The following is a 23,830-nucleotide window of genomic DNA, read 5'->3' on the forward strand; positions in this document are numbered from 1 at the left end:
CCAACAGCGCTCAACATAAAAGGTCTGTGAATCAAATATCGAACTCTCATAATGCTGCCGACTATTTCCTGACTATTACACCACAAAAAAAGCCTAATTACAAAGAGAATTTACTAACATGCCCCCAACCGCCTCTTAAATAATGCCCTTTGTGTCTTGATGTAACCAAACAGACAAGTGAGGAGTTGGATAGATGTGAATTGGAGGAGTGTGAAAAGTTGTTCAGCACCTCTACAATACTGTGTTAGATGGCAATAAAAGAGAACCACGCTTTGATTTCGCCTAAACCTGAGGAGCATGCATACTCGCACAGTTACACCTACGATAAACACAGGAGTTCAGAACATTAAGAGAGCCAGTCAGTAAATAAAATGATATATTTTTTAAAAGGGGACCTTTGTATTGAGTTGTGGACTTCTATAGAGCAGCTACAAATGATAACCAACACAGAAAGCTTTCTAGATCTTCCAGAATCTGCTCCTATTCCAGCAGTTCTTTGGAAAATGGTCTGTTTTGAATTATTAGTTTTATGTCCCTGTAGTGAACACATAGTCTGAACAATGTGTCGAAAACTAAGAATAATATGAGTGCAAAGGTGACTATAGGGTTGTTATTTCATGTCTACTGGTCTCTAATAATGGTTGAAACTCTATTTTCAAAGTCATAAACAAGTTTTCTATGAAAAATATTCTTTATAAATTCACTGATCGCGATTGCGTCTGGAACCAATTACTCCCAATAAATGAGGGGTATAATAACCCAGTCCTTTGTTGCTCGGCAGAATTCGCAGAGCCAAGGAAAAAATGGCATATGCGTTCACACATATCTTTGGTTTTGGTTTATGGTCTGTGTTGTATGGATGATATGTCGGGTTATTGTGAGAAATTCTGGAGTTGTTTGTTTACACCTGAATTAAATATAAAATACATATTTTTAATAACACCACCAGCTCTGTTGGGGAAATTGCCCTGAACTAAGAGTGAGCACTGGACATGATATTAAATGAAAGGTTTTTAAACCTGAATGTGACAAGACCCCGGATGTGCAAAAGAGGACATCGAGTCAGGGGGAGACACAGTCAGAGACACAAAAAACCTTCAAATCACATCATTAGTTCTCTCTACCCCCCTGTCAAGGTATTTATAGCAGCATTCATCCATCAACAGGTCAATGACATACACTGCCAATGGCACCCTTCTTTTCTACTTCCAGCCACAGCGAGCTAGCTAGCATTGGGGAAAGCTGGAATGACTCTCTCAGGCCATTTTCTGGCCTTGTTAGTATGGAGACCTTGTAGCGTGTGACTAAATTAACAATGCAGCATTCTGGACCACAAGTACAAACATGCGTGTATATTTGGTCAGTTTTGCTTAGTACTAAACTGAAATTTGAGGGTGCGATTTGGTGCAGTTAGTTTGCTAATGCATCTTTGTTTTCGCATATAAGCAGTAGGCATGTCTTCATTCATCCGGAAGCAGCACATCTTTTTTGCGATGTGAAGAAGAATCTCTGAAATTATGTACATTAAATGACAATTTCATTAACACCATTTCCAACTTTTCTGCTCTAACCAATCGGAGAAGAGAGAGATGGTGCTTAGAATTTTTATCGTCTGAACAGAAAGCACACTAGAGGGAAAATAGAAACATATAGACCGGGACTAGAGTAGGTCAACAATACGTGTGAAAGCATCCTAAGTACTTATTGTGCACTCTTTAGTCTATTTGTACATGACATCTGTAGGTATTGATGTGCAGCAAACATGAATAATGTGAGCAAGGCCAAGCCAAAGTGGCAGTCTGGTGTGGCGCTCCCCTTGGCGCTGTATGCTAACACGCATAGCGCATCATATTCTCCGGCGGCTGGCATGGAGCAAGTGTGGGAGTGGGAGACCAAGTGAGTGGCAGAGTGGAAGGAAGGCTCGGCGGACTGAGTGTTGTTTACCTGTCAGCTGGCATTGATTAATCTTGTGTTCGGTGAGATCGCTCAGCGACTCGAACACCTGCTGGCAGCTGTCGCAGCTGTGCAGCGCGGGCTCCTCGTCCTCCTCCTCTCCCTCCTCGCCTTCCTCGGGAGAGAGCAGCCTCTTCTTCCTCAGACGCCCGCTCACCGTATCCTCCGACGCCCTCTCGGGGGCACACTCTGGATCTGTTGGAGCCACAGGAAATGACAAAGTCAGAAAGGGTGACCCGGCACCACAAGGCTCATGTGGCTTCCTCTGGGCGGCAATAAACTAGCTTTCCAAAGCTTGGATTTAATAAAAACAATAATAAAAACTGTAATAAAAAATGCAGGTTCAATTTGGGCCAAGCAGTCATGCCATTGCAAACGTGTTGGGCCAGTGTAGGTGAAAGATATACACACACACACCTGTGTTATTAGAAATGGTTTTACGTGGTGTTTGCCGTGCTTCACCCAAGCAAAACTTCAGTATATGAAAGCAGACTGATGGGAATAAGTGTAGTTAATAAATCTTGGACTGCAGCTTTGGCCGGACCGGCGTAAGGAAAAAGAAAACACAATTCTACCAGCCATTCGTGGTGGACAGCCTGAGTCAGGAGACAGAACATATTAACCAGACATTCCGAGGCCACAGCCGTGCATGTCTGGCAGACGCACAAAAAAAAAAAAAAAAAATCGAGATTGGTGTGTGTTTCGCTGTCGTCACGACACACTTGCCTAAATTATTCAGCCTCGCTCGCAGGCAGCCGCGGGTCGCGCACATCAATATTCTTCAATCCATCTGCAGTTTTTGTCTCTTGTTGGCTTTGTACTGCAAGTAGCATCCAGGGAAAAGACCACAGACGAATATTCTTTTTTTCAAGCTTTTAATCACAACTTGATGTGCACAACAACACCGTGTAAAAGGTGAACATGGAACTGCGGGTTATGAACAGGCAGTGAGGCCGGCAACCGCCCGCAATGCACTTGACAATGAAGCTGATTAAAAAGCCCCAATTACAATCATCGCCACCTTGGTTGAAGCTCTGTGGGGGGAAAAGGAGCTTGTGTGCTTCACTGGCGGACATTTTGAACCTTCTTAGGACAGCCTGATGCTTTGGACAATAGTATCCTTGGTCCAACATCTTGGATAGGCACTTTTCTGTTCCCAGTGCACAAAGCAAAAACTTGGGTGGGTTTACTATGAAAAACCCTTGGGATAAAGTCAAACCAAAATTGTGAACCATGAGGCCCACTCTCAAGTCTGCCATCACACACACACTACCACTACTTTAACCCATATGGTATAGGCTACACTGTATTCTGCGTTAAGGGTGTTGATTCATCTCTGTTTAGGTTCTGCTGTTTTGGTCAGGGCTCTACATTAAAAACAAAAATGACTTGCCCATGGGGAATCCTTAAGGTGAGAATTACTTGCCCGAACTTGCCCCATGTAAAATGAAAAGACTGCCATAATGATATCATCTCATTTTTGTGGCATCACATGAGAATCTCAAATAAAGATTAAATGATTATCATTTCTTGTGGTTGTTTTCCTACATAGATCATGACGTTGCATGGAAATCTGGATTGTCAAGAGACTTCTAGGCACTTTGCCTTTTATAAGTTGTGCACCACAATGAAACATTATTGAATAGACACATTTGTGTACTAGTAAAGTGTTTTTAATCCAGAAAAAAATGCTCAATGGTCAAACAATAATTTGGTGAGAAAAATACACTGAGAAATGGAAGCGCTAGATTTTGTAGCTTATGCAAAATCAGCACTTGGTATTGGATCTAATCGGTGGTGTTTCATTGTGACCACTTCAAATTGTCACAGCAATGTGATTCACTCACCTGTGCCATCATTTGATTTGCTGCCGCTAATAAAGTACTTGTTTAGGAGGCACTGGTTCATCACTTTTTGCTGTTTTCCTTCAAAAGTTGTAGTAGAATTAGACGATGTTGGCAGGGACGCCATGATAGATGTTTTCCTAGTCAAACGTTCGCTGATTGGTTGATCGCGAACAAGAACGGGCGTGGCTAAAACGCGGACCGCGGTCTAAACAAACGATTCTGATTGGTCCATTTCAAGATTTGCGAGGATTGGTTTGCAAAGTACCACCGGAATTATACAGTCCGTGTTTTACCAACACCCAACAAGAACCGCTTTTAAAAAAAACTCTTCACAGTATGGCATGCCAAAGTGCACTTGCCCGACGGGAATATCACTGATTGGATTTACTTGCCCGAAATTTGTTTTAACTTGCCCCGGGCCATCGGTACATCGTTATTGTTGAGCCCTGTTGGTTCACAAAAATGTTCTGCTAGGCTAATAAGTGGAGAACAATGGTGTCTATGAGCGAAGGTAATCACAGTTACTGTTACTGTTTGTTTTCCTGTTTATCTTTCAAGTGGATGACACAGCCAGCTATTAATTGAGACACGGCGTCTATTAGAGTGGGCCACAAAATATTCCTCCTTAAACTGGGAAGTCTCTTGAGAAAACATTGTCCATAAAACAATGGCCACCCACGCTTTTTCTCCCCCTTTCTTTTGCCCCCCCATACTTGCAGCACAGTATTGATGCCACATCACACCCTCCATTGTCCTTCCCTCCTGGAGACTGAGCATGCCCTCTAAAAATATCAACCAGGTGGTCCCCGGTGGGAGCATGCAGAAGAGCGCTGAAGGTGTTTCATGAAAATGAAAATCCCAACCCAATCCTCACAGATGCAGGCCTTTGTTGCTCTGGGGGCCAAATGCCACACAATATAGACCTCATCTAGGCAGACACAGAATGACAATAGCAACCAGAAAGTGGATTGTGTCCATCAAGGCGTTTTTTTTTCATTTAGTCTACCCTGTGGCATTTGGAATCATTAATATCTTCGACAATACAGCTATGTCCTGACAAATGGACGATATAGTGTATGTGATAGATCGTCTGTAAAATAGCATCAACGTCTGATCATGTGGTAACCTTAGCGACAATGCTAGTGAGAGAGGTGTCCACCAAGATTACAGAACACTCCAGTACAGAAAATCCATGGATGCTCAGGCAATAACAGAGATATTCTCTCCGGGACAAAAAAATAAACTATATTGCAATCTAGTCATTTATTTTTACTACATTACCTTGTATTGTTCCTCACAAGACTATACTCTTCTGCACTCTGTGTATGCTAGCAGCCCCGCCTCCACCCACCAACACAAAGGGACCAGATGACGAAGAAAAAATGACTCAGTTCATATTGTTGTTCTATGGAAGAAATGTCCCACAAAAATCCAACTTTGAAAAATCTACCAGATGTTGTATAACCACAAACACGCTGATGTGCATAATGAAAAGTACTCATCTTTAGCATGAATCGTCATAATACTAAATAGTCCCAATTGCAGAAAATTCTTCAAATGCTCACATGGACAGATATATTTGCAGATCCACACACATGCTTTAGACATTTTTGGTTTTCACCAAACAAGTGCAAGATATGCAAAACAGATATAATTATTTTGGAGTAAACTAGAATATGCTTAGAATATGTTAGAAAATGCAGAGAATATGTAAAGAAAAAAGGCAACAAAATAATTAGGCAGCATCCTGCCACACAGCTGGGTCTGACCACAAGGCCTCCATCACATCACAGGAAATATCTTCCCTTGCCAGACATGGAGTTAAATAATCCCTGAATGGCACCCATGTCAATCCCATCACATGCATCTCCCACCTGTGGTCTTTTCATTGAGCATTGAGGTTTTTAGCCAGGTGGTACATACACTGGTGTGAAAAAGTGCTTGCCTCCTTCCTGATTTCTTATTTTCGTTCTTATGTTTGTCACACTTAGTTTCAGATCATCAAACTAATTTAAATAACAACTGAACACAAAAACAGTTTATTATTACAGGAGGAAAAAATCCAAACCTACATAGCCCTGTGTGAAAAAGTGATGACCCCCCCCCCCCTTGTTAAAACATAATTGTGCTTAATTAAGACCAATCAGTTTGGAAAAGGTTATAAAACCATTTATTAAGCTTTGGGACTCCAGCAAACCACAATGAGAGCCATTATACACAAATGGTGAATACATGGAACAGTGGTGAAGCTTCAAAAAAACCCAGGAGCACAATGACGACCGATCTAAGAGGTTATAAAAGACTCATCCAAAGAAGTTTAGGCCTCATTTGCGTCAGTTATAGTCAGTGTTCATGACTCCACCATAAGAAAGACGTTGGGCAAAAATGTCCACTTCCAAGACGAAAACCACTGCTGAACAAAAACAACATTAATGCTTGTCTCAATGTTGCCAGAAAACATCTTGATTACCCCCAAAACCTTTGGGAAAATACTCTGTGATGATACAAAAGTGTAACTTTTTGGAAAGATGTTGTGTCTGTGTGTGTGAGAACTATGTATAGTTATAACTGTATAGTATAGTATAACTGTATGTATAGTATAACTGTACATTTCAAAATGTGTAAAAAAAAGTTTGGTCTCTGTGTGTCACTTTATATTGTGCTAAGCAAGTCATTAGAGTGTGTTAGCAAATGGAAAAAAACTGCAACAACATGGCGGGTGAGGACAAGAGGGAGGGTGTTGGGAGTATATACTTGACACTGCAAGGTCACGTCCAACCCTGGGATTAAAGAGCCACGTCAATACTTGGAGGTTCCAGTGCCCGTGGGCCTTATGCGGTAATCTATCAGATCAGGACATCTCCTCACAGCCTCTGCAAGACTGGACAGCAGATCAATAACAGCATGTGCAATCACATGCACGGACCATATAAGATGTGTGGCTTCATATTATATGGAGAGTTTTATATCATGCTGCCGAGTTAATTTGCTCAATCAGCCGTTGGAGATGATAAGGACGAGAGGGAAGCCATATTGACCGCTCATCCATATTCTGATAAGGTCAAAGTAAGACGATCGTCGCTCTGACTGAGAAATTATTCATGAGAAAGCTAATAGCATGAAGATGATATTTTATTATTTAGTGTGAGAGAAGATGGGTATTTGACTAATCTGAATGTTCTGCGCTCCTGTTTCTACGCACAGATTCTACTGAAGAGTTTGTACTCTATTTCATGGATGTGGCCCGACAGCACCTCTGCTGGTCGCAGCCAAGTAGTGCACCCCACTGTGCCAAATGAATGAGTTAAACTCTCATAAACATGCCCTAGTCTTGTGCCTATCCATCATAGAGACACCGTTGGCATCTGGTGACATTTATCACGCCACAACTTTCCTCTTGCTGCTCTGCTGATGACTCCCCTGGACTCCCCCCTCCCACCTCATATTATTGAATATTTCAGCTCTTAAATATTTATAAGCCTTTAACTGATATTCTCCTCTGCGCTCCATTAGCTCCACAAGGGACCTGTGGTCCCTAGCAGGGGAGCGCCCACACAGCCAACCCCCCTTCCCACCCCCAAGCTCCTGCCACCCACAGTGGCTGGCCCACACTGAGACAGGTGGTGAAAAAGGAGGGAGCATGTGAGAATAATAAGAAAATACTAACAGTAGTGATGAAAAAAATGAATATTTTTTTATAAGTCCACATATTTTTATAATATAATATAATTGTTGATGACCTGTGTACAAACAGGTGTACAAATCACTGTTGATTAGGTCACCTGCATTATTCTGCTCTGTTAGCAAGACAACTATTCACAGCATTCAGTGAGAAAGCAATAATAATATTTTTTAATGTATTGCTATTTGCTCACATGGTCGATCAAGTGAAAACAGACAAATGACAGTTGATAGTAACTAATGGCTAACTCGCTAACAGATACGACAACATGTCTTGTCTCATTCAAATGATGCCCCAAAACACAACATGAATCAGTTCACCGAGGTCTCCACAAAGCAAAGCTCCATAAGGTCTTTCAAGCCTTTGTGCACACGTTGGAAAACATAATTACCCGCTCAAGCGCCTCCTTATTTCCCCATCACTTCCCAGAGATCATGATCCTATGATGCCACCACCCCCCTGACGCCCCCCCCCCACCCCAAGTTCAAATTAAGAATTTATTTTAACCAGCGAGCAGCTTCTGTCGACACATGTCGGCGGGCCTGATCAAAGGTGAATGCGCTCCTTTATCAGAGTGTGTGTGGGGGGGGGTGTCAGAAATACGAAGACATTAAGATTGAATAACCTTCACACGCTTGCCTGAACCTCATTATTTAAATATCGAAAACTTGGGTAAAGCAGCCCTCGTACATACAGTATGTATGCATATACTGTAAGTCATGCTTTCAAATACCTTATGTATCTTCCTCTGTGTTGATCAAATCCTGCCTTATTTTGGAGGAGGTATTCAATTCACAATATGTTTATTACTGTGGTTGTGGTTCGCAGTGGTGTACAAACAAATTACATCATACTGTACTGTTTCTAATATTTTGAGTTACATGAGGAAAACAAAATGTTAGAAACACAGCGTATCAAGTGTGAGATACAGTACTAAATCAGAAATATTCCATATTGTACCTTTTTCAGGGGGATTAATGGCACACAATGAATGAATGAGGTGGAAATATGTGGAAAATGCTCACAATTGTGTCCAAGCTTTTCCTTGCACATTGCATAAATTCAAGAACTGTATCTGTTTTTTAAAGCAGGAATAATAAAAAATAGCAAAAAGGTGTCATGGAAGGCGTAAAAGATTGCTGACACTAATAAATCATAATACACTTTGTCACCTATAACATATATATATATATATACACACATATTTTTTAATAGCCAAAATGGGAAAAAAAAAAAAAACGTCAAAATGGCCAACCAATATGTTCACTTTTCCATATGCGGCCCTCGCCGGAAAAGGTTCGGACATATCTATGGATATAAAAGTTGAATACAGGCATCCTTGTTAAAAAACCTCAAAAACAGGAGTACTTGATCACAGCCACAGATAATTTACTGCACGTTTACTATAGTCCCCAATGTTTTGTCAACTTAAAGAACTGATCAATAAAAGAAATGTCATTTAAAATGTGAAAACTGTCCAAGCATGGAAACCATGGAAAGTTTCTGAAATATTTCTCCACATTGACCCTAACGTTTCCCAGTAAAATGAAATGGAAAACAATATAGATATATGAAGATATATGCACATTTTAAAAAGAAATAACAGGAAATTTGTTTAGTCGCAGATTAGCCTATGACAAGGAAATTAAATAAAGCTAAAAATAAATAATTTTGCTATGATACTGATCAAAACAAAAAAGGTAAAAGGACTCCATAATTCTTAACTTGATAATTCTCCTATTCAAGCTTAAAATGCGGTGTATGTTTGAAAATGCAACAATGCCAAGCAGGATGAAGAGAGGAAACGTAAGCGTGAGAATAGTATAGGAACATCAGAGGAGTAGGGGCATTGTCTACTACTTGCAACAAAAAAATGTGCAGCAAAGGAAGAGCGGAAGAAGCGGAAATCAAAGCAGTTGAATGAGAAACAACATTTGAACGCTGCCTTTCGTTCTCTCTCTCTGAGTCTGTCTGGCTGGCTCGTACAGGGAGCGCCTTGCCACGCCATTAGTGCAGTACAACATCAAACAGGAAATGAATAATAGAGACTATGAGTTTCAGAAGTGGAGGAGACTAGCGAGAGAGAGTCTGCTGTACATTGATCCGAGGGCAACCACCACCTCCAAAAAAGGCATCTTTTTCCGCCACAAACCTCGCCGCTAGGATGTCAAGCCACTTTAGAAATAAAAAAAAAAATGTGACTTAGCCAGAATGAGCAGCTACAAATAAAAGGGATGTGTGCTTAAGAGGGAAGAAAAAGTGGCAAGCATGTGGTTCTAATTACACACAAGCAGCGGCGTGCTAAAGCCAAGTTGCACATCTTAAGCCTTGCACGCCACACTTGGGGTAACGAAAAGCACGCTGCCTCATTAAATCTCACATATCTCACTGTTCTCTCTCTCTTTCTCTCTTTCTCTCTCGCTCCAACATACATATAATACTGTCTGACTGAGAGAGGGCCTCTTTTGTTAGCATTTGCCTCAGCTTCCTATCAAACATGAATGAGACACAGGAAGCTTGGGCCGGGAGACCACATGGCGGGAGCACTCACACTGGGCCATTTCAAGCGTCTCCGACATGGTCTTTCTTTGCTTTCTAACATGCAAGGTGTCATTAATAACTGGTGAGAGGACCAATCGCATTATAGGAGATTTTATATAGTGCACGTCCAGTGGATTTTTGACTGTGAATTTTGTTTAGCTAGCAGTTATCAATAACTGGTGAGAGGAAGTGTCATATTATACACTGCTTATGCACATGAGCAAGATTCAGTAATTCGGTCTAAGAGCTTTGACTGCACCGCTCCCATAGAAATACATGCTTGAGTGAAAAGGCATCTCGTCATGTACAGTAGGTTATGCATTGAAGGGAAATGTTAACGCGTTAACGAGTGCAAACGTGGGGAAACGCGTGCACAAACAAACACAGTTCAGTTGCAATGGTGAAAATTGTAAATAGTTCATGGTGTCATATTTGTAAAAAATATATATTTTTTCATGTAAAAATTAACTTTTTGTGTTCTTTATGTTGCAGCATCGTTGTTTAGACATTGTGGCGAAACATATATATGGCAAAATTTGTGTCAAAGTGAGTTATGCTTGAACGGTATCTTTTCACAAAAAGCCTTTTTTTGTTGAGAACTGATATTTTGCTGAAACTTACCTACTTTGTACTGCTGATTACTAAACAATGAAAAAAGGTAGAAACAACCTTTTTTCCTGATGAAATCTATGGTAATGGTAATGGTTTTATTTCATTTGAACGTGCATCAGATTACAATTGAGTGCATCACATAATCAGTTCCCAGTTCCACATGTCCAAAAGGAGTAGGAAGAAGCAAAGCTTATTAAATCCTACCCCTCCATCTGGTACTTTTACAATCAGTAACTGTTACATTTGTTCACTTTCTGCTTTCCTAATATGACAAATTTTTATTATTTTAATTGTGTAATTTTTTAAAATTTATTTATATATATTTTTTGTCACTTACCGAAGTACGAGGCGATATGACCATACAATGACATAATGGGTACCATGGTAACTGTCAATATAATGATTTAGTATATAGCACATCATGACTGGTTCAACTGGTTCTAGTCTTGAACCAGTCTTAAAACTCTAGTCTTAAATCTCGTCTTTCTTTTGGTAAATACCATAGCCCAAGAACACAATATTCTGTGTACCATGGAAAATCCGTCAAAATCATCAAAAATGGCTGGTATTGAATGAGTTTCAGATAATGACATTTGTGCTTTTGGAAGTGAGCCCAGAAAGAAGTTTGGGATGGCTCTGAACACTCGGTTTCTGAGGGCGTTGTAAAACTGTTCTTTTGTGATGTCACAGAGGAATGGGCTTCCTTTATGGGCGTGGCTGTAGGTCAGATACGCTCTTTGCCTTCCCCCAAGCACTGCTGCTCTGTTTACAAGGGAAGACGTTATTGAAGTTGGCGGGACTGTTTTTGTGAACATGAACGTGAAATATCCGCCAAACTGTTGTTGAAGCCAGAAGCAGCACGCTTTCACTGGGAGAGGTGCATTAATGTCGGACATGACAGTCCATGGTGGTGGAGAGAGCCACACTGCTCATCGATGTCTGGTTGTCCCACTAAAAAACGATGATCACATTTCCACTTCTGGTGTTGTGAGAAGATTGTCTGCAGTTAGTAAACACAGTGCCCTCACAATCACAGTGGAGTGGGCGTGCCCGGAGGCGGGCAGTGGGTGGAATAAAGTCAAACAGGCCGAAGATTCTGGAAGATCTGGAACGTTTTTTGTGCGGGTTAATGTGTGTAGCTGCTCTATAGAAGTCCACAACTGGATGGTCAAAAAATTAGCATAATAGTCTTTCTTTTCATCGATATTATGCCAGTGGCATTTTCCATTAATAACTGGCAAGAGCAATAATCCCTTAGAAGCTAGGTACTACATCCAAGTCTTTTTAAAGGGGACCTAATGTGCTCATTTTTCGGCCCTTTGTATTGAGATGTGAGCATCTACACACCAAAACCCGCAAAGAAAGCTTTCTCGATCTTCCAGAATCTGCTCCCATTTCCTCAGCTTTCCCAAACTGTCTGGTTGAATGCATTCCAGCCACGGGCCGCCTCCAGACGCCACCACTCTGTGATTGGTCCCACTCAGCTTGTACAGCGAACAGCGTGTACAGCTTGTACCCTGGCATGCCCCCTGACACCAAACGTTCAGAGCCATCCCAAACTTCTTTCAGCACTCACTTGTAAATGCACAAACCTCATTATTTGAAACTTTGGCATCGTTTAATATAATAGAACATTCTAATTACATTTATAGGTCAGAAAAGTGGAAAAAGCATAATAGGTTCCCTTTAGGCCTTAAGATTTGTAGAAGTTTGAACAGATATTGTGGTCATGAAGAGATACAACAATAAAGAGTATTTGTACAACAGTTGCTAGGATTACATTAGCGACAAACAAGCGCTCTTTGCATTGACCGTCGGTCAAGCTGCACCGCAAGAGAAAGAGAGAGAGAGAGAGAGAGAGAGGGGGAGTGGGTTAGAGAGAAACAAATCAAAAGTCAAATGAGGAAAGTGAGAAATTAATTTGTGCGCCCTCCTGATTTCTCTGCAGGCAGACATCGATCACGCGGTGGCCTGTCTCCTTCTCTCTCGCTTTGGAGGTAGCAGCGTTAGTGGTTGGAGGATAGGGGGGGGTCCTTGTAATCAGGCACCGGAGGACAGCCAGCCTGCCTCCTTAGGCCCAGTTCTTGTTTCTCTTAAAGTGAACTACAATTTTTTGTTTTTCTTTCCACATAGTTACCCTCTAATATATCTATACCAATTAGCACAGCGGGCAGACAAAATAGTTTTTCTTCACCCCATTATTACTGACATTATCTTGTCTGATAATGAAGAAAACAGCTCCAAGATGTCAAAGGTCATGTACAACCATGTATTTTGTAGTGGGGATGGTCAAAAATCAAAGTCAATCAATCTAAAATTCTGCTAGAAATTGTATGGAAGAGCATCTTCATTTATTCATTCATTCATTTTCTACCGCAATTGATGCAAAATTGAGTGCACTGCTTGGATGTGACCAGCAGAGGCACTGTTAATCCCAACAGGGTTTGTGGGAGAGTCATGTTGTCAAGTGTATTGACAAACAGTGCCATTTTACCACAGTAGAGGAAGTCTAATTTTTTCTTTACTTGCCTTAACCTTGCTTGAAATTTCAACCTTAAATGTTGAAGAAGTGAGAAAGCATCAACACAGGAGCACAGGAGCGCTAAAAAAAGGCCACTGGACCAAAGTGGCTAACTCGAAGGTCCAAACCATCCATATCAGGTTTAAAATAACCACGCCTGAGACTTAACCTTTAGCACAGACAAATGAAATGAAAATATACAGTGTCGTGCATCAGGGTGCATACATAGCATTGGGGGAGAGGGGGGGCTTTGTGCTAGTATGACCTGAATTACCACTCTGTTCCTGGAGGAGCGCTATGCATTGAATATAGACGACCCAAAGTAACAAAGACACCTGAATGCATGCGTACACACTCAAATTCTTCTCACGTTTACTCAATGAAACGCATTATCCCTGTGAACCTAACACACACATAGAGACACATGATCCCCTTTCCAGACGAAAATGATGAAATACGAAATGGAGCATTACCGCTCGGAATGGCAGTCTGCCCGGGACTGTGCTGCTGCTCCTCTGCTGTCACATTGTCTTCTACTGCCAAAAACAGAAAAAGAGAGAGGACGGGGGGGAGGGAAAGATACAGTTAATAGTGGAAAAACAAGTTCAACACATTGAGATTTCCCTTTTTGGAATAATAAAAATGAAAAAAGGAGGCTTCAGCCGCTTTCAATCTAGGGTTTGGGAACCCACGCAAGCTTTTCATATGTTTTTGGCAACGAGGCAAACATCCATCTACGTTAATAACATATTAGAGGCCTGATGAATTATAGACATGTCAAAAAAAGTCCAAAAAACACCTTAATAACTCCTTTGGTTGGATCAGACGGCGAGCAAAAAGATGAACGGAACGCAGACCTTAAATGCCACCTTGTAGTGAAGCGGTTCTCTCTTTAGGCCTGAGCCTGACAAAATTGTGACAGCTTGATCAGCCCTTTATTAGACGCATAGCAAGTCCACCACTTAGGATTTTTTGACAACAGTGGCCTCGAGAAGACACGACTTGTGTTTAGTACAACGGTAGGAAACCTTTCACGTTGGAGCCTTTATGAAGCAGGAGAGGGGTTCCAAGCGGCGTGTCAAGTACAAGAAATGAAATGGATTTTAACAGCGGGAAGAGAACAAAAGAGTCTCCCACCTGTTCCATGTAAAATGAGGGTCTCGCTGAGGGCTTCTTACGCCTCTGCGTTCCACCCATGAAGTCGAATTGCATTCTCCATTATGTATTTCCGAGCCTTTCATTTTCCTGGACATGGAAGAAGGGGGGAGTGTGACAGGACCTCCCACTAGGGGAGTGCAGCATTGACTGCCGACGCAGGAACCGACGCACTTTTCAAACTGCACAAAATTTCCTGTACTTTGCATAATTAAGGCAGGATCCTATGGTGGCTAAAGCCTTTCCCTCAGGGGGTGGGGGGGTAGAAGTAGAAGTCAGAGGCAAGTAGGGAGTCAAACCTTTGTGAAAAATGAAGCAAAAAGTGTTGAGCTGTTTATTTTAGTTTTTTAATCTGCCTGTCAGGCCACATACTAGGACAGACCATTAGGGCCATAATAAAAGAAGAAAAAAAGACATACACTACGACAAGAAAATAATTGTACAGTGGTACCTCTACTTATGAAATTATCTGGTTCCGGAAGTAGTTTAGTAACCGGAAAATTCCGTAAGTAGAGACGCATTTTCCATGTAAATGCCCTATTCCGTTTTAAGCCCCCCAAAATTCAGACGTACATTTTTTTTAAATGCATCAAAACATATAACAAATTCATGTTACAATTAGATGACTGCACATTAAACATAATAATATTCATTCATTCATTCATTTTCTACCGCTTGTCCTCACAAGGGTCACATGGGCGCTGGAGTACACACTGGACTGGTCGCCAGCCAATCACAGGGCACATATAGAGTGGCCAATTAACCTAGCATATTTTTGGAATGTGGGAGGAAACCGGAGTACCCGGAGAAAAAACCCACGCATGCACGGGGAGAACATGCAAACTCCACACAGAGATGGCCAAGGGTGGAATTAAACCCTGGTCTCCTAGCTGTGAGGTCTGCGCACTAACCACCCAACCACCGTGCAGCCCCAACATAATAATAAAGAATAGAAATTATGCTCATTTACCTTTTAACTGCTATCATCGTCCCATTTGGCCTTCTTTGGTTCGTATTCTCGCTCAGCAGTGATTTTTGCCCGACGTTTTGTAAACCGATCCAAGGACGTGTGCTTATGTCGGCTTTTAGCAATCCTTCGAAAATGTGCAAGGCAAACATCATCCTAGTGAGCGATATTACTATTACATAATAATATATTACTACAATGCATGTCTATAATCATAATGTGTTTGCCAGACATAACTTATTCGTCATTGCTTGTCTATATGCGCCCTGCGACTGGCCAACGACCAGTCCAGGGTGTACCCCGCCTCTCGCCCCAAAGTCTGCTGGGATAGGCTCCAGCATACTAGGATAAGCGGCATAGAAAAAGGATGGATGGATAGTAAAAATCTGACTTCACTCATTCTAATTTTTGTTGTAGTTTTACTTTTTTTTCTCCAGAAAAATAAAGCCTTTCCTTTAATTACAACTTTTCTCCCAAAAACAATATAACTTCTTTTCTTTTATTATTATTATATATATTCGCAAAACATTAGTACTCTTTCCCTAATATAACAGTTGCTCATGACATTATGTCTATTGTAATATTCAGACAATTTGTCTCAACATTGAAACTTTTCTTCTCGCAACCATGACATATTATGTGACTTTTTCCTGGTAATAAAACTTTTCTTGTATTATTATAAATTTAAAGCATAAATATTTCAATCTATTATAACTATTAGAACTTATTTTCTCGTTATGTTGTTACAATTTATTTATTTTTTATTGTAATATAGCACGTATTTACTTTTTAGGAAATTAATTACAGATGCTCCAATTGATTGGCCACCAATCCGTATTGGCCATGTTCCATGAAAGAGCATATGATCTCCATATATCGATAAATGCCTTTGAAACCCAAGCACTAAAACCGATCACCTGTGAGTCATACTATTACAACCTGCATCAGTCCAGTGTATTGCAGTATTGCCTAGGGTGGCGTCCCCTCCCCCTATCATTCACACTGCACAGGCTTGAGGCTCCAAAAAAACATGTCTGCAGTGTGGAACTTACATGCCGTTTTTGCATGTGATGTGAAGTTTGCACCCTGCAGCACCTGTCACACAAAATATCTCACGGGGGTAGAACATTAAAAAGCTTTTATTTCATACCGCATTTGAAGAACAAACACTTGACGGAGAATGGTGAGTTTTCCAGACTCACAGTGCAGCAAAAGTCTGTCAAAAAGGCAGCGAACAGTCAACTCGGCCATATCAGCGTGCCAGCAAACAACCCCCCAAAATAATTTGTCGGACGAGATGACCGGCCTTTCTCAGAGCATAAAGCCAGGAATTCTGGGCCCCATGGGAAAAAAAATTACATTGTCACCCCATTTTATTTATTTCAATCATCCATTTGATTGGTACTTGCATCGGTGTCGGTATCAGATCATTTCACTCATGGATGATCGGAATTGGTAGCAGAAAGTCAAAGTTATATTCTAGCTTTTTGTCATCATACTATACGTAGAAGTGTTCCTATTGTCCAGTCAAAACTGACACGAGTTTACACGAAAATCCAATAATGTCTCATATTATTGGAAATATTTGGGATGACATGAGCACCGCATATGCCAAACAAATCAGGGGTCTGGCAATTAATTAGCGACATCATTTAATGGAAGGAGACGGAGTTGGACACCGTGGAGGGACATCCCTCAGAGACACTGCAGAAGACTGAATCAGCTATGGAGGTCCTGCTGGAGCGGGCCTCGGTGACTGACGCCCTGAGAGTTTAATGAGTTTCTCCAGCACCGTTGAGCGCCTTGGCGTCTGACATCATTTAAATGGGCCAGGGATGGGGCGTGCTAATAAATCCCCTGCGGTTCTATCAGAGATCGGTGGCAAGGTTTTTGCTTTTTCTATTCTTTTGTTTTGATTGCCATCCATGTTGGTGAGATGAGGGAGTTCAGGCAGAAAATGCTATCTTATGAAGAAGTTAAGATTTGGGGGTGATTTTTGTCGCCTGCTGTAAAAATGAAAAGTTTTATTTACCATTACGACAAAAAAACTGAAATAATGTTCAGTTCATCATGGCGCAGTCTGAAACTGTAAATCTGGCTTGTGTTTCCACTGAGAGGCAAAGTCAGCTGGGATAGGCTATTCAGACAATTTGTCTCAACATTGAAATTTTTCTTCTCGCAACCGTGACATATTATTGTGACTTTTTCCTCATAATAAAACTGACCCACATCACCCTCCAATGGAGTCAACAAAGACGCCAGATGAAACAACAACATAAGACTTCCCCCCGCCCTACAGCAATCAGGCTTCAAGCACGAGTGTCATCACTTCATTATACGACGCTAAATTACTGCAACTTTCCCAACTTTGTGGCTTATTTTTAGTCATGTTATTAAGGATGTGCAGTAATGAGGCACTGATTGACGAGTGTGAGTGTGCCCTTAATAGTAAATAAAGACCTAGTAAGACTTAAGTGGAGTTCCCATTCTATTCCCACTGGCAGAAAAAGACAATGATCGGTCAACCAACCTGTCGATCTCCAACCTGAAAGGTTGGACAATACCACTACAGTTGCTACACCAAAAAGTAGACACCAACATTTTCAGTGCCTATCACAGATTGTTGACAATTACTGGAAACCTCTAAAGTTCGGGGTTTGGATTTTTTGCTGCATAAAAAATGTGGACGACTGCAGGACGGCCAGGCCACACGGCTAGGAGTTCGATTCTGCCCTCTGCATCTCTGTTTGGAGTTTACATGTTCTCCCCGTGTTCTCCCACATTCCAAAAACATGCTAGGTTAATTGGCGACTCCAAATTGTCCATAGGTATGAATGTGAGTGTGAATGGTTGTTTGTCTATATGTGCCCTGTGATTGGCTGGCAACCAGTCCAGGGTGTACCCCGCCTCTCTCCCGAAGACAGCTGGGATAGGCTCCAGCACCCACCGCGACCCTTTTGAGGATAAGCGGTAGAAAATGAATGAATGAATAAAAAAATGCGGACTCACATTTAAAATCAATGAGGCTCATACAAACCGTATGCATCCTTACTTGATAGCAATAAATGTTTTTTTTTACATTTTACAGAGGTTAAATGCATTTTACACTAGTCTGACAGTCACTTAAGCAATCTGTATCACAAACCTGTTGTTCTGAACCAATATCATTGACAACAGTGAACTAATTTTTACCCTTGTACAATATTTTGATATTAGGATGGAGGTCAACCAGCATCTTTTGGATTGTGCTCTACCTTAGACGTACAATCCTGATGTGAAACGCGAGTATCGTGTGTGCTATAAGCACACACGAACACCTAACACAAATACAACTGGGCAGTTTTAATTAACATGTTCCAAAGCTTATCTCATAATGACTAGAAGCGGCAAACACGTCATCCCACGGTGCGGCTACAGCATCACTACTATCAGTTAATTAATGTTTGACGAGGTACAGTGTATCACTCAGCTGACTACAAACTGTAGAGGAAAAAAAAAAAAAACGTTGCGGCTACCTTTTGTTGATACAATACCAAACACACGCGGGACCGCTTCGTTGCTGCTCCTTTGATTTTGAAAGCTCAAAAAAAAAACAAAAAAAAAACATAATCCCACAACAAGTGTTGCAGCATTAAAGGCCACTAATTAACACAGCGGCCACACGCAGGAATGAATGTAGAGTAACTGTCATTATACTGTGAGTGACAATCCCCCAGACGGGATGGTTCATTTTTAAGGATGAATTAATTGTCGCACACAAGACAAGACGCAACTTGACAAATGCGCACAAAGCGGATTGATCAGCTCGTCTTGTGAAACAAATGACATGACGAGCTTTTTCAGCATAACACATAAGACACTTTTTGGTGTGTGTCGCCCCGAGTGTGTGTTCCTGGATATGCGTGACTCATCCGCTTGGTTACAAGCAGCATGGACGATACGGTGGCGAGCACAATGCTTGTGTAATCCGCCCCTGACTGACCGCGAAGGAGACGCTCGCCGCAGGGACTACAACTCAATTTAGCTAGGGGTCAAGAGGTCAACCCTCTTCAATTAGGCCCGGGAGGAGGCAGGGAGGAAGGGAGTGGGGAGGACACACACATGACTAACTTTCTTAATGAGCATTATTTGAACTGATGATTAGTGTCATAAATAATTTGCAATAGAGCAGCATGTTAATCACCTTGTGTAATGTTTGTAATCATTCATTTGATACGCAGGTGAGAATAAAAAAAAGACGCGCTTAGTCGAGACAGATCCAAACAAGTCTGGCAACATTCCATTTTGTGGGGATCAATCACTGTCTCCCTATCAGACAATCCATGACAACAAGACAGACATGCGCCATGAAAAAAAGAGGCGATATCGGCCAGCTCCCGCGACACCCTCGGTCCAGCACCACCGAGCACCCCCCCCCCACCCGTGTCAAGCGTACTGACAGCTGTGCTAATGGGTTTTTTTTTCCTCATCTGAAGCTCCATCATCATTTCCTTAATGATAATACTAACCATATTTTTGTGTCACATTAGAAAAGTGTTAATGGGTGTTATGCCACGGACCATTAATGGCAAACGGCCGAGAAGACGGAGAAGCTATTTGATGTAACATTGGGTAAAAAAAAGTAGATTGGAGAGAGGCTAAAATGTTTCATGAAGCAACAGATATGATATATGTTATGAAGCAGTGAAAGGGGGAGTGGTCATGCATATACTGTATAGGAAACTTTGTATGACTGGCTTATTATTGTATATAACTAAATATCATTTTATTTAGTTGGATAACTAAATAATGCAAGGATGCAAAGTTTGTAAAAACAATTATGGCGTACATTTTTTTAAATGAAAGAGATCATTAAAAAAACATGTATCTACTAGTTTTTATTTAAAAGAATCTGACTCTTGAAGAAAACGTGTTTTTTTCCAACAATATGAAGCTTATCTGCAGCATATTTTTTATATATTACCGCTCATTTGAATGTATATATCAACTTTGATTGTACTTCATGCAGATACTTGGTGTCTTAGTCTACACCAAAGTATGGGGAAATCTATCTGCAACTAAGTGATGCATGGACGGAACTGAACTGCAAAAAATTGAAGTCAAATTATGCTGTAAATGTTGATTTTTTTCAAAAATATTTACATACAAATTACAAATTTATACAACTTAGCCCTTTGAAAAAAATATTTAGCTAATTTAGCTAATTTAGAAAACTTTATTTCCACTTGAAACACAACAAAAGTTATGTTTGCTGGGTCTGGGGTGTTTTTGTTTTTAAAAAATGACAGCATGTGTTTTTTAGAGGACATCAACAATATGAAGCTTCAATTTATTTCAACTCCCAGAACACTCCTCGTATTGCTGCACTATTAGGGCCGTATTAGGGCACTAGGATACTTGGTATTAAATATTGTGTATCTAAATAATGCGGGAATTGAGATTTGCAATACAAAAACAAAAATAATTTATAAATTTCTCCAAATTTTACAAGTGTCTTTTCTTTAGAAATGCAAAGAAAAGTATTTTGAGGGCGCTTAAAACAAAAATCTGACAGCTGAAGATGTCTGCTGTTCATCGGACAGCAACAATATGAACGCGTTATGATGCTAACAAATGGAGCAAACTCATTCGATGTTGACATCAACTTCAAATTGCTGTCTATTCTTTTTGCAGAGCAACAACCGTGTACAAATATCAATATATCTCTCTCATAGACTGAATGAAGTGTTAACTAACTTTACCAAAGTGCACCAATGTGGAGACTAACTGCAGCTCCTCCAAAACATAAAATATTTAGGCCCCCAACACGATATGGCACTCAAGTGGCAAATGGCGCAGAAAATATATTTATATATGCACATGGCCGACATGGAAGCTAGGTCCTTCGCCAATAAACACATCAGTTCTCGCCATGTCACGTCAGTGCTGAGGATCCTGAGAGTGCGGTCTGTGCGCTCCGAATGAAAACATGGAGACTGGCTCGGTATTCTTTATTCAGGAAGTGCTGTCGGGACAGGCGACGTGGCATGGGGAGGGGGGGCTTTACATGGACCTCAAGATCCTCCTACTCATCAAAACAACATGGCCACAGTTTAGTTAGAAGACAGGGCCAGGGACTGAGTAAATGTCAGTCGTCGAGTGTTTGCATATAAGACAATGATGTGTGGTGTCACCCGGTGCTGGTTGTACTCCCCTAAGCAATAAGGTAGCCCGATCCGTCTGGCGTACTTAATTGAAACGGGAGCCCCTGTTTTTCTCCTCGATGTGGACCAAAAAACAACCACCCACAAGCATCCAATACTGTCACAGCATTATGTTGTCATCTTCCCGCATGTCCCGCCTTTGCCTTCTACTCCTAACCTCTGTTTATCTTCCCTGCTGGAGGACAAAGTGTTCTTCCTCGTCATGCAAACCAACTACAAGAATTCTCCACACAGGAGGAGATGACCAATCTGTGAACAATAGCGTTCATGGCAAGTGGACGTCTGTACAATAAAGTAGCTGCATCCCCCCCACAGGGGAAGAGACAAGACAAAGAGCAGGGAATGACATCTGGAAATGTCTATCTTGCATTTTTCTTCTACACTCCAGCAGCAGTTGGAATAAAGATGTTAAAAAGTGTAGCTATGGATTCATTTGCATATTGGTTTGCTCACCCACCCACTCTCTCGCTCTCTCACTCTTTCTTATGCACACCAAACAGATGTGAACGCACACTTGTAGCATGCAGCAAATACATGTCGATGGAGGATATGAAAACAGGACAATATGGAAGTACATTTGGAAAATGATTTAACACAGAAGGTGGCCACAAATAACACACACACACACACACTGAAACACTGCAAACCATGTCATATTCCTTTATGGTGAAGACTTCTGAGGAGGAAAGTGGTTGCAGTGTATGACCACAAACTGGGAAAATGTGAAATTGTGGACAATTATTTCCTGAGCAAAACACAATGGCTGCCAGATGAACTAGAGCTCAACCTATGCTCCCCCTCCCACACACACACACACACACACACACACACACTTACAACACTATACAATCACGTGTGTGTGTGATCACATTACACTTAATAGGCTAGAGAAAAAAAATGTCTACATGTAAACTTTTCCCCGTCTTCCGGTACAGACATCACCTTTCATTGTTTGTACTTCAGTTTTCTGGGTTACATGCATACACCCAATTCCTTGACTTGAAGTTTATGGTCCAGATGTTTGCACTGTTGCTGCTGGAACACAAGCACTCACACCCGAACCCGCCCTCAACTGGCCATGGAGGTGCCGAACCGATCAAAAAATGTATCCAGCAAGCAAGAAATGCGTCAGTTAAATGTATTTTAAAAAAACACATACAGACAAACAGCGCCGTGCTCTGTTGTTATTAGTATGCATGCTTGGTTGTAGTTTAAAAAAGGGAATATTGTCATATATTTTTTTAATGAATGTTTGAGAGCCAGCTTACCTTTGAGGGATCTTGGTTTCGCTTGCTTGCGGCGCGACATCCTACACAAAACGCTGAAGTTGTGCGTAAAACGGCGTGGTGGCAAAAACGTCTCGAAATGTGCTGAAGCGCGGTTGTCTTTCGAGCATCACCGTGGGAGTGGAAGACGCGCGCAACGCGAGCCCTTAGCGATAGATTTAGATTTTTGAAACTATTGTGTTTTTTTTGTGATGAGCAGGTGGCGTTAAGAGGTCCAAATTCCCGGAGAAAAGTGCGAGAATGCGTCGCTGCAGCTGATGGTGGTGCTTGGTGCTCCGTCATGCGCTCTCATTCTCCGTGAAAATGTCACGCGTGTGCACGCTCAGGAATAAAAGCGCAATATTTGCTTTTTTTTCCCACCTCGCAACCACCACCACCATCATCTCAATCCGCGGGAGAAAGACACAGCACAGTGTCTCCGGTGAGAGTGCAAAAAATATATGCAACTAAACAACCCCCTCCAGAAAGCAAAAAAAAGGAGGAAAAACGCTAAATAAGACTTCGGACTAATCCAGCTAAGAAGGTGAAAACTAGCAGCGAATCAGTGCAGCCGAGTTAATGTTGAATTAGGTGCGGGGATGTGCTCTAAAGTCTACGTCTAAAATTGCTCTTAAAAAGAGGATGAAGAAGCAGAGAGAAGATGGAAGCTCCCTCCTCATCACAAACCTGCAAGGTCTTGGACTGCGCTGTCGCTCCGGTAGTCCACATAATAATGGAAAATGGAAGCAAGGCCCCCAAAGCCATCAGGATGGCTCCAGAGGGGGCCCCTACCCCGCAGGGACTCGCTCTGTACGTAATCACTGAGGAAATCATTGTCAGCCTGCCTGCACTCACACACAGACAGAGAGGCATGATTAAAATCCGAGGGAGCGCCGCAAGATGTGGACACCTGGATTTGGATTGGTCTTCGGATCCGGAGTTGAGAGCCGAGCCCAGTAGTCGGCTTGGTGGATATGGCGTCGCCTCTTCCTCCGCAGCCTACAGGCGGACACTCTGGCTGCAAGGCAGACGGACTGGTCCCCCTTCTGGTGGAAGAAGAAAGATACTCTGCTGGTTCACATGT

At 41.6% G+C, this 23,830-nt stretch overlaps 1 protein-coding gene across 2 annotated transcripts in view; it reads right to left on the minus strand.

The window, feature by feature from the left end:
• The window catches only part of znf521 (zinc finger protein 521), a 120,287-nt gene extending 96,709 nt beyond the window's left edge, over nt 1–23,578 (minus strand). The window contains exons 1-3 of one of the 2 annotated variants that reach the window (XM_058068846.2): nt 22,750–23,578; nt 13,630–13,692; nt 1,945–2,148 (exon numbers count right to left, since the gene is read on the minus strand). In XM_058068846.2, coding sequence (XP_057924829.2) covers nt 1,945–2,148; nt 13,630–13,692; nt 22,750–22,789 — 307 coding nt within the window. In that variant the 5' untranslated portion in view covers nt 22,790–23,578. The remainder of the gene's footprint in view (nt 1–1,944; nt 2,149–13,629; nt 13,693–22,749) is intronic. The other variant, XM_058068849.2, reaches the window with a different exon arrangement.
• Nucleotides 23,579–23,830: the final 252 nt, after the last annotated feature.

The sequence above is a fragment of the Doryrhamphus excisus genome, linkage group LG6 (assembly GCF_037039965.1).
Source record: "Doryrhamphus excisus strain RoL-2023G ecotype Guam linkage group LG6, RoL_Dexc_Guam_v1.1, whole genome shotgun sequence".
In the NCBI taxonomy this organism is placed as follows: domain Eukaryota; kingdom Metazoa; phylum Chordata; class Actinopteri; order Syngnathiformes; family Syngnathidae; genus Doryrhamphus; species Doryrhamphus excisus.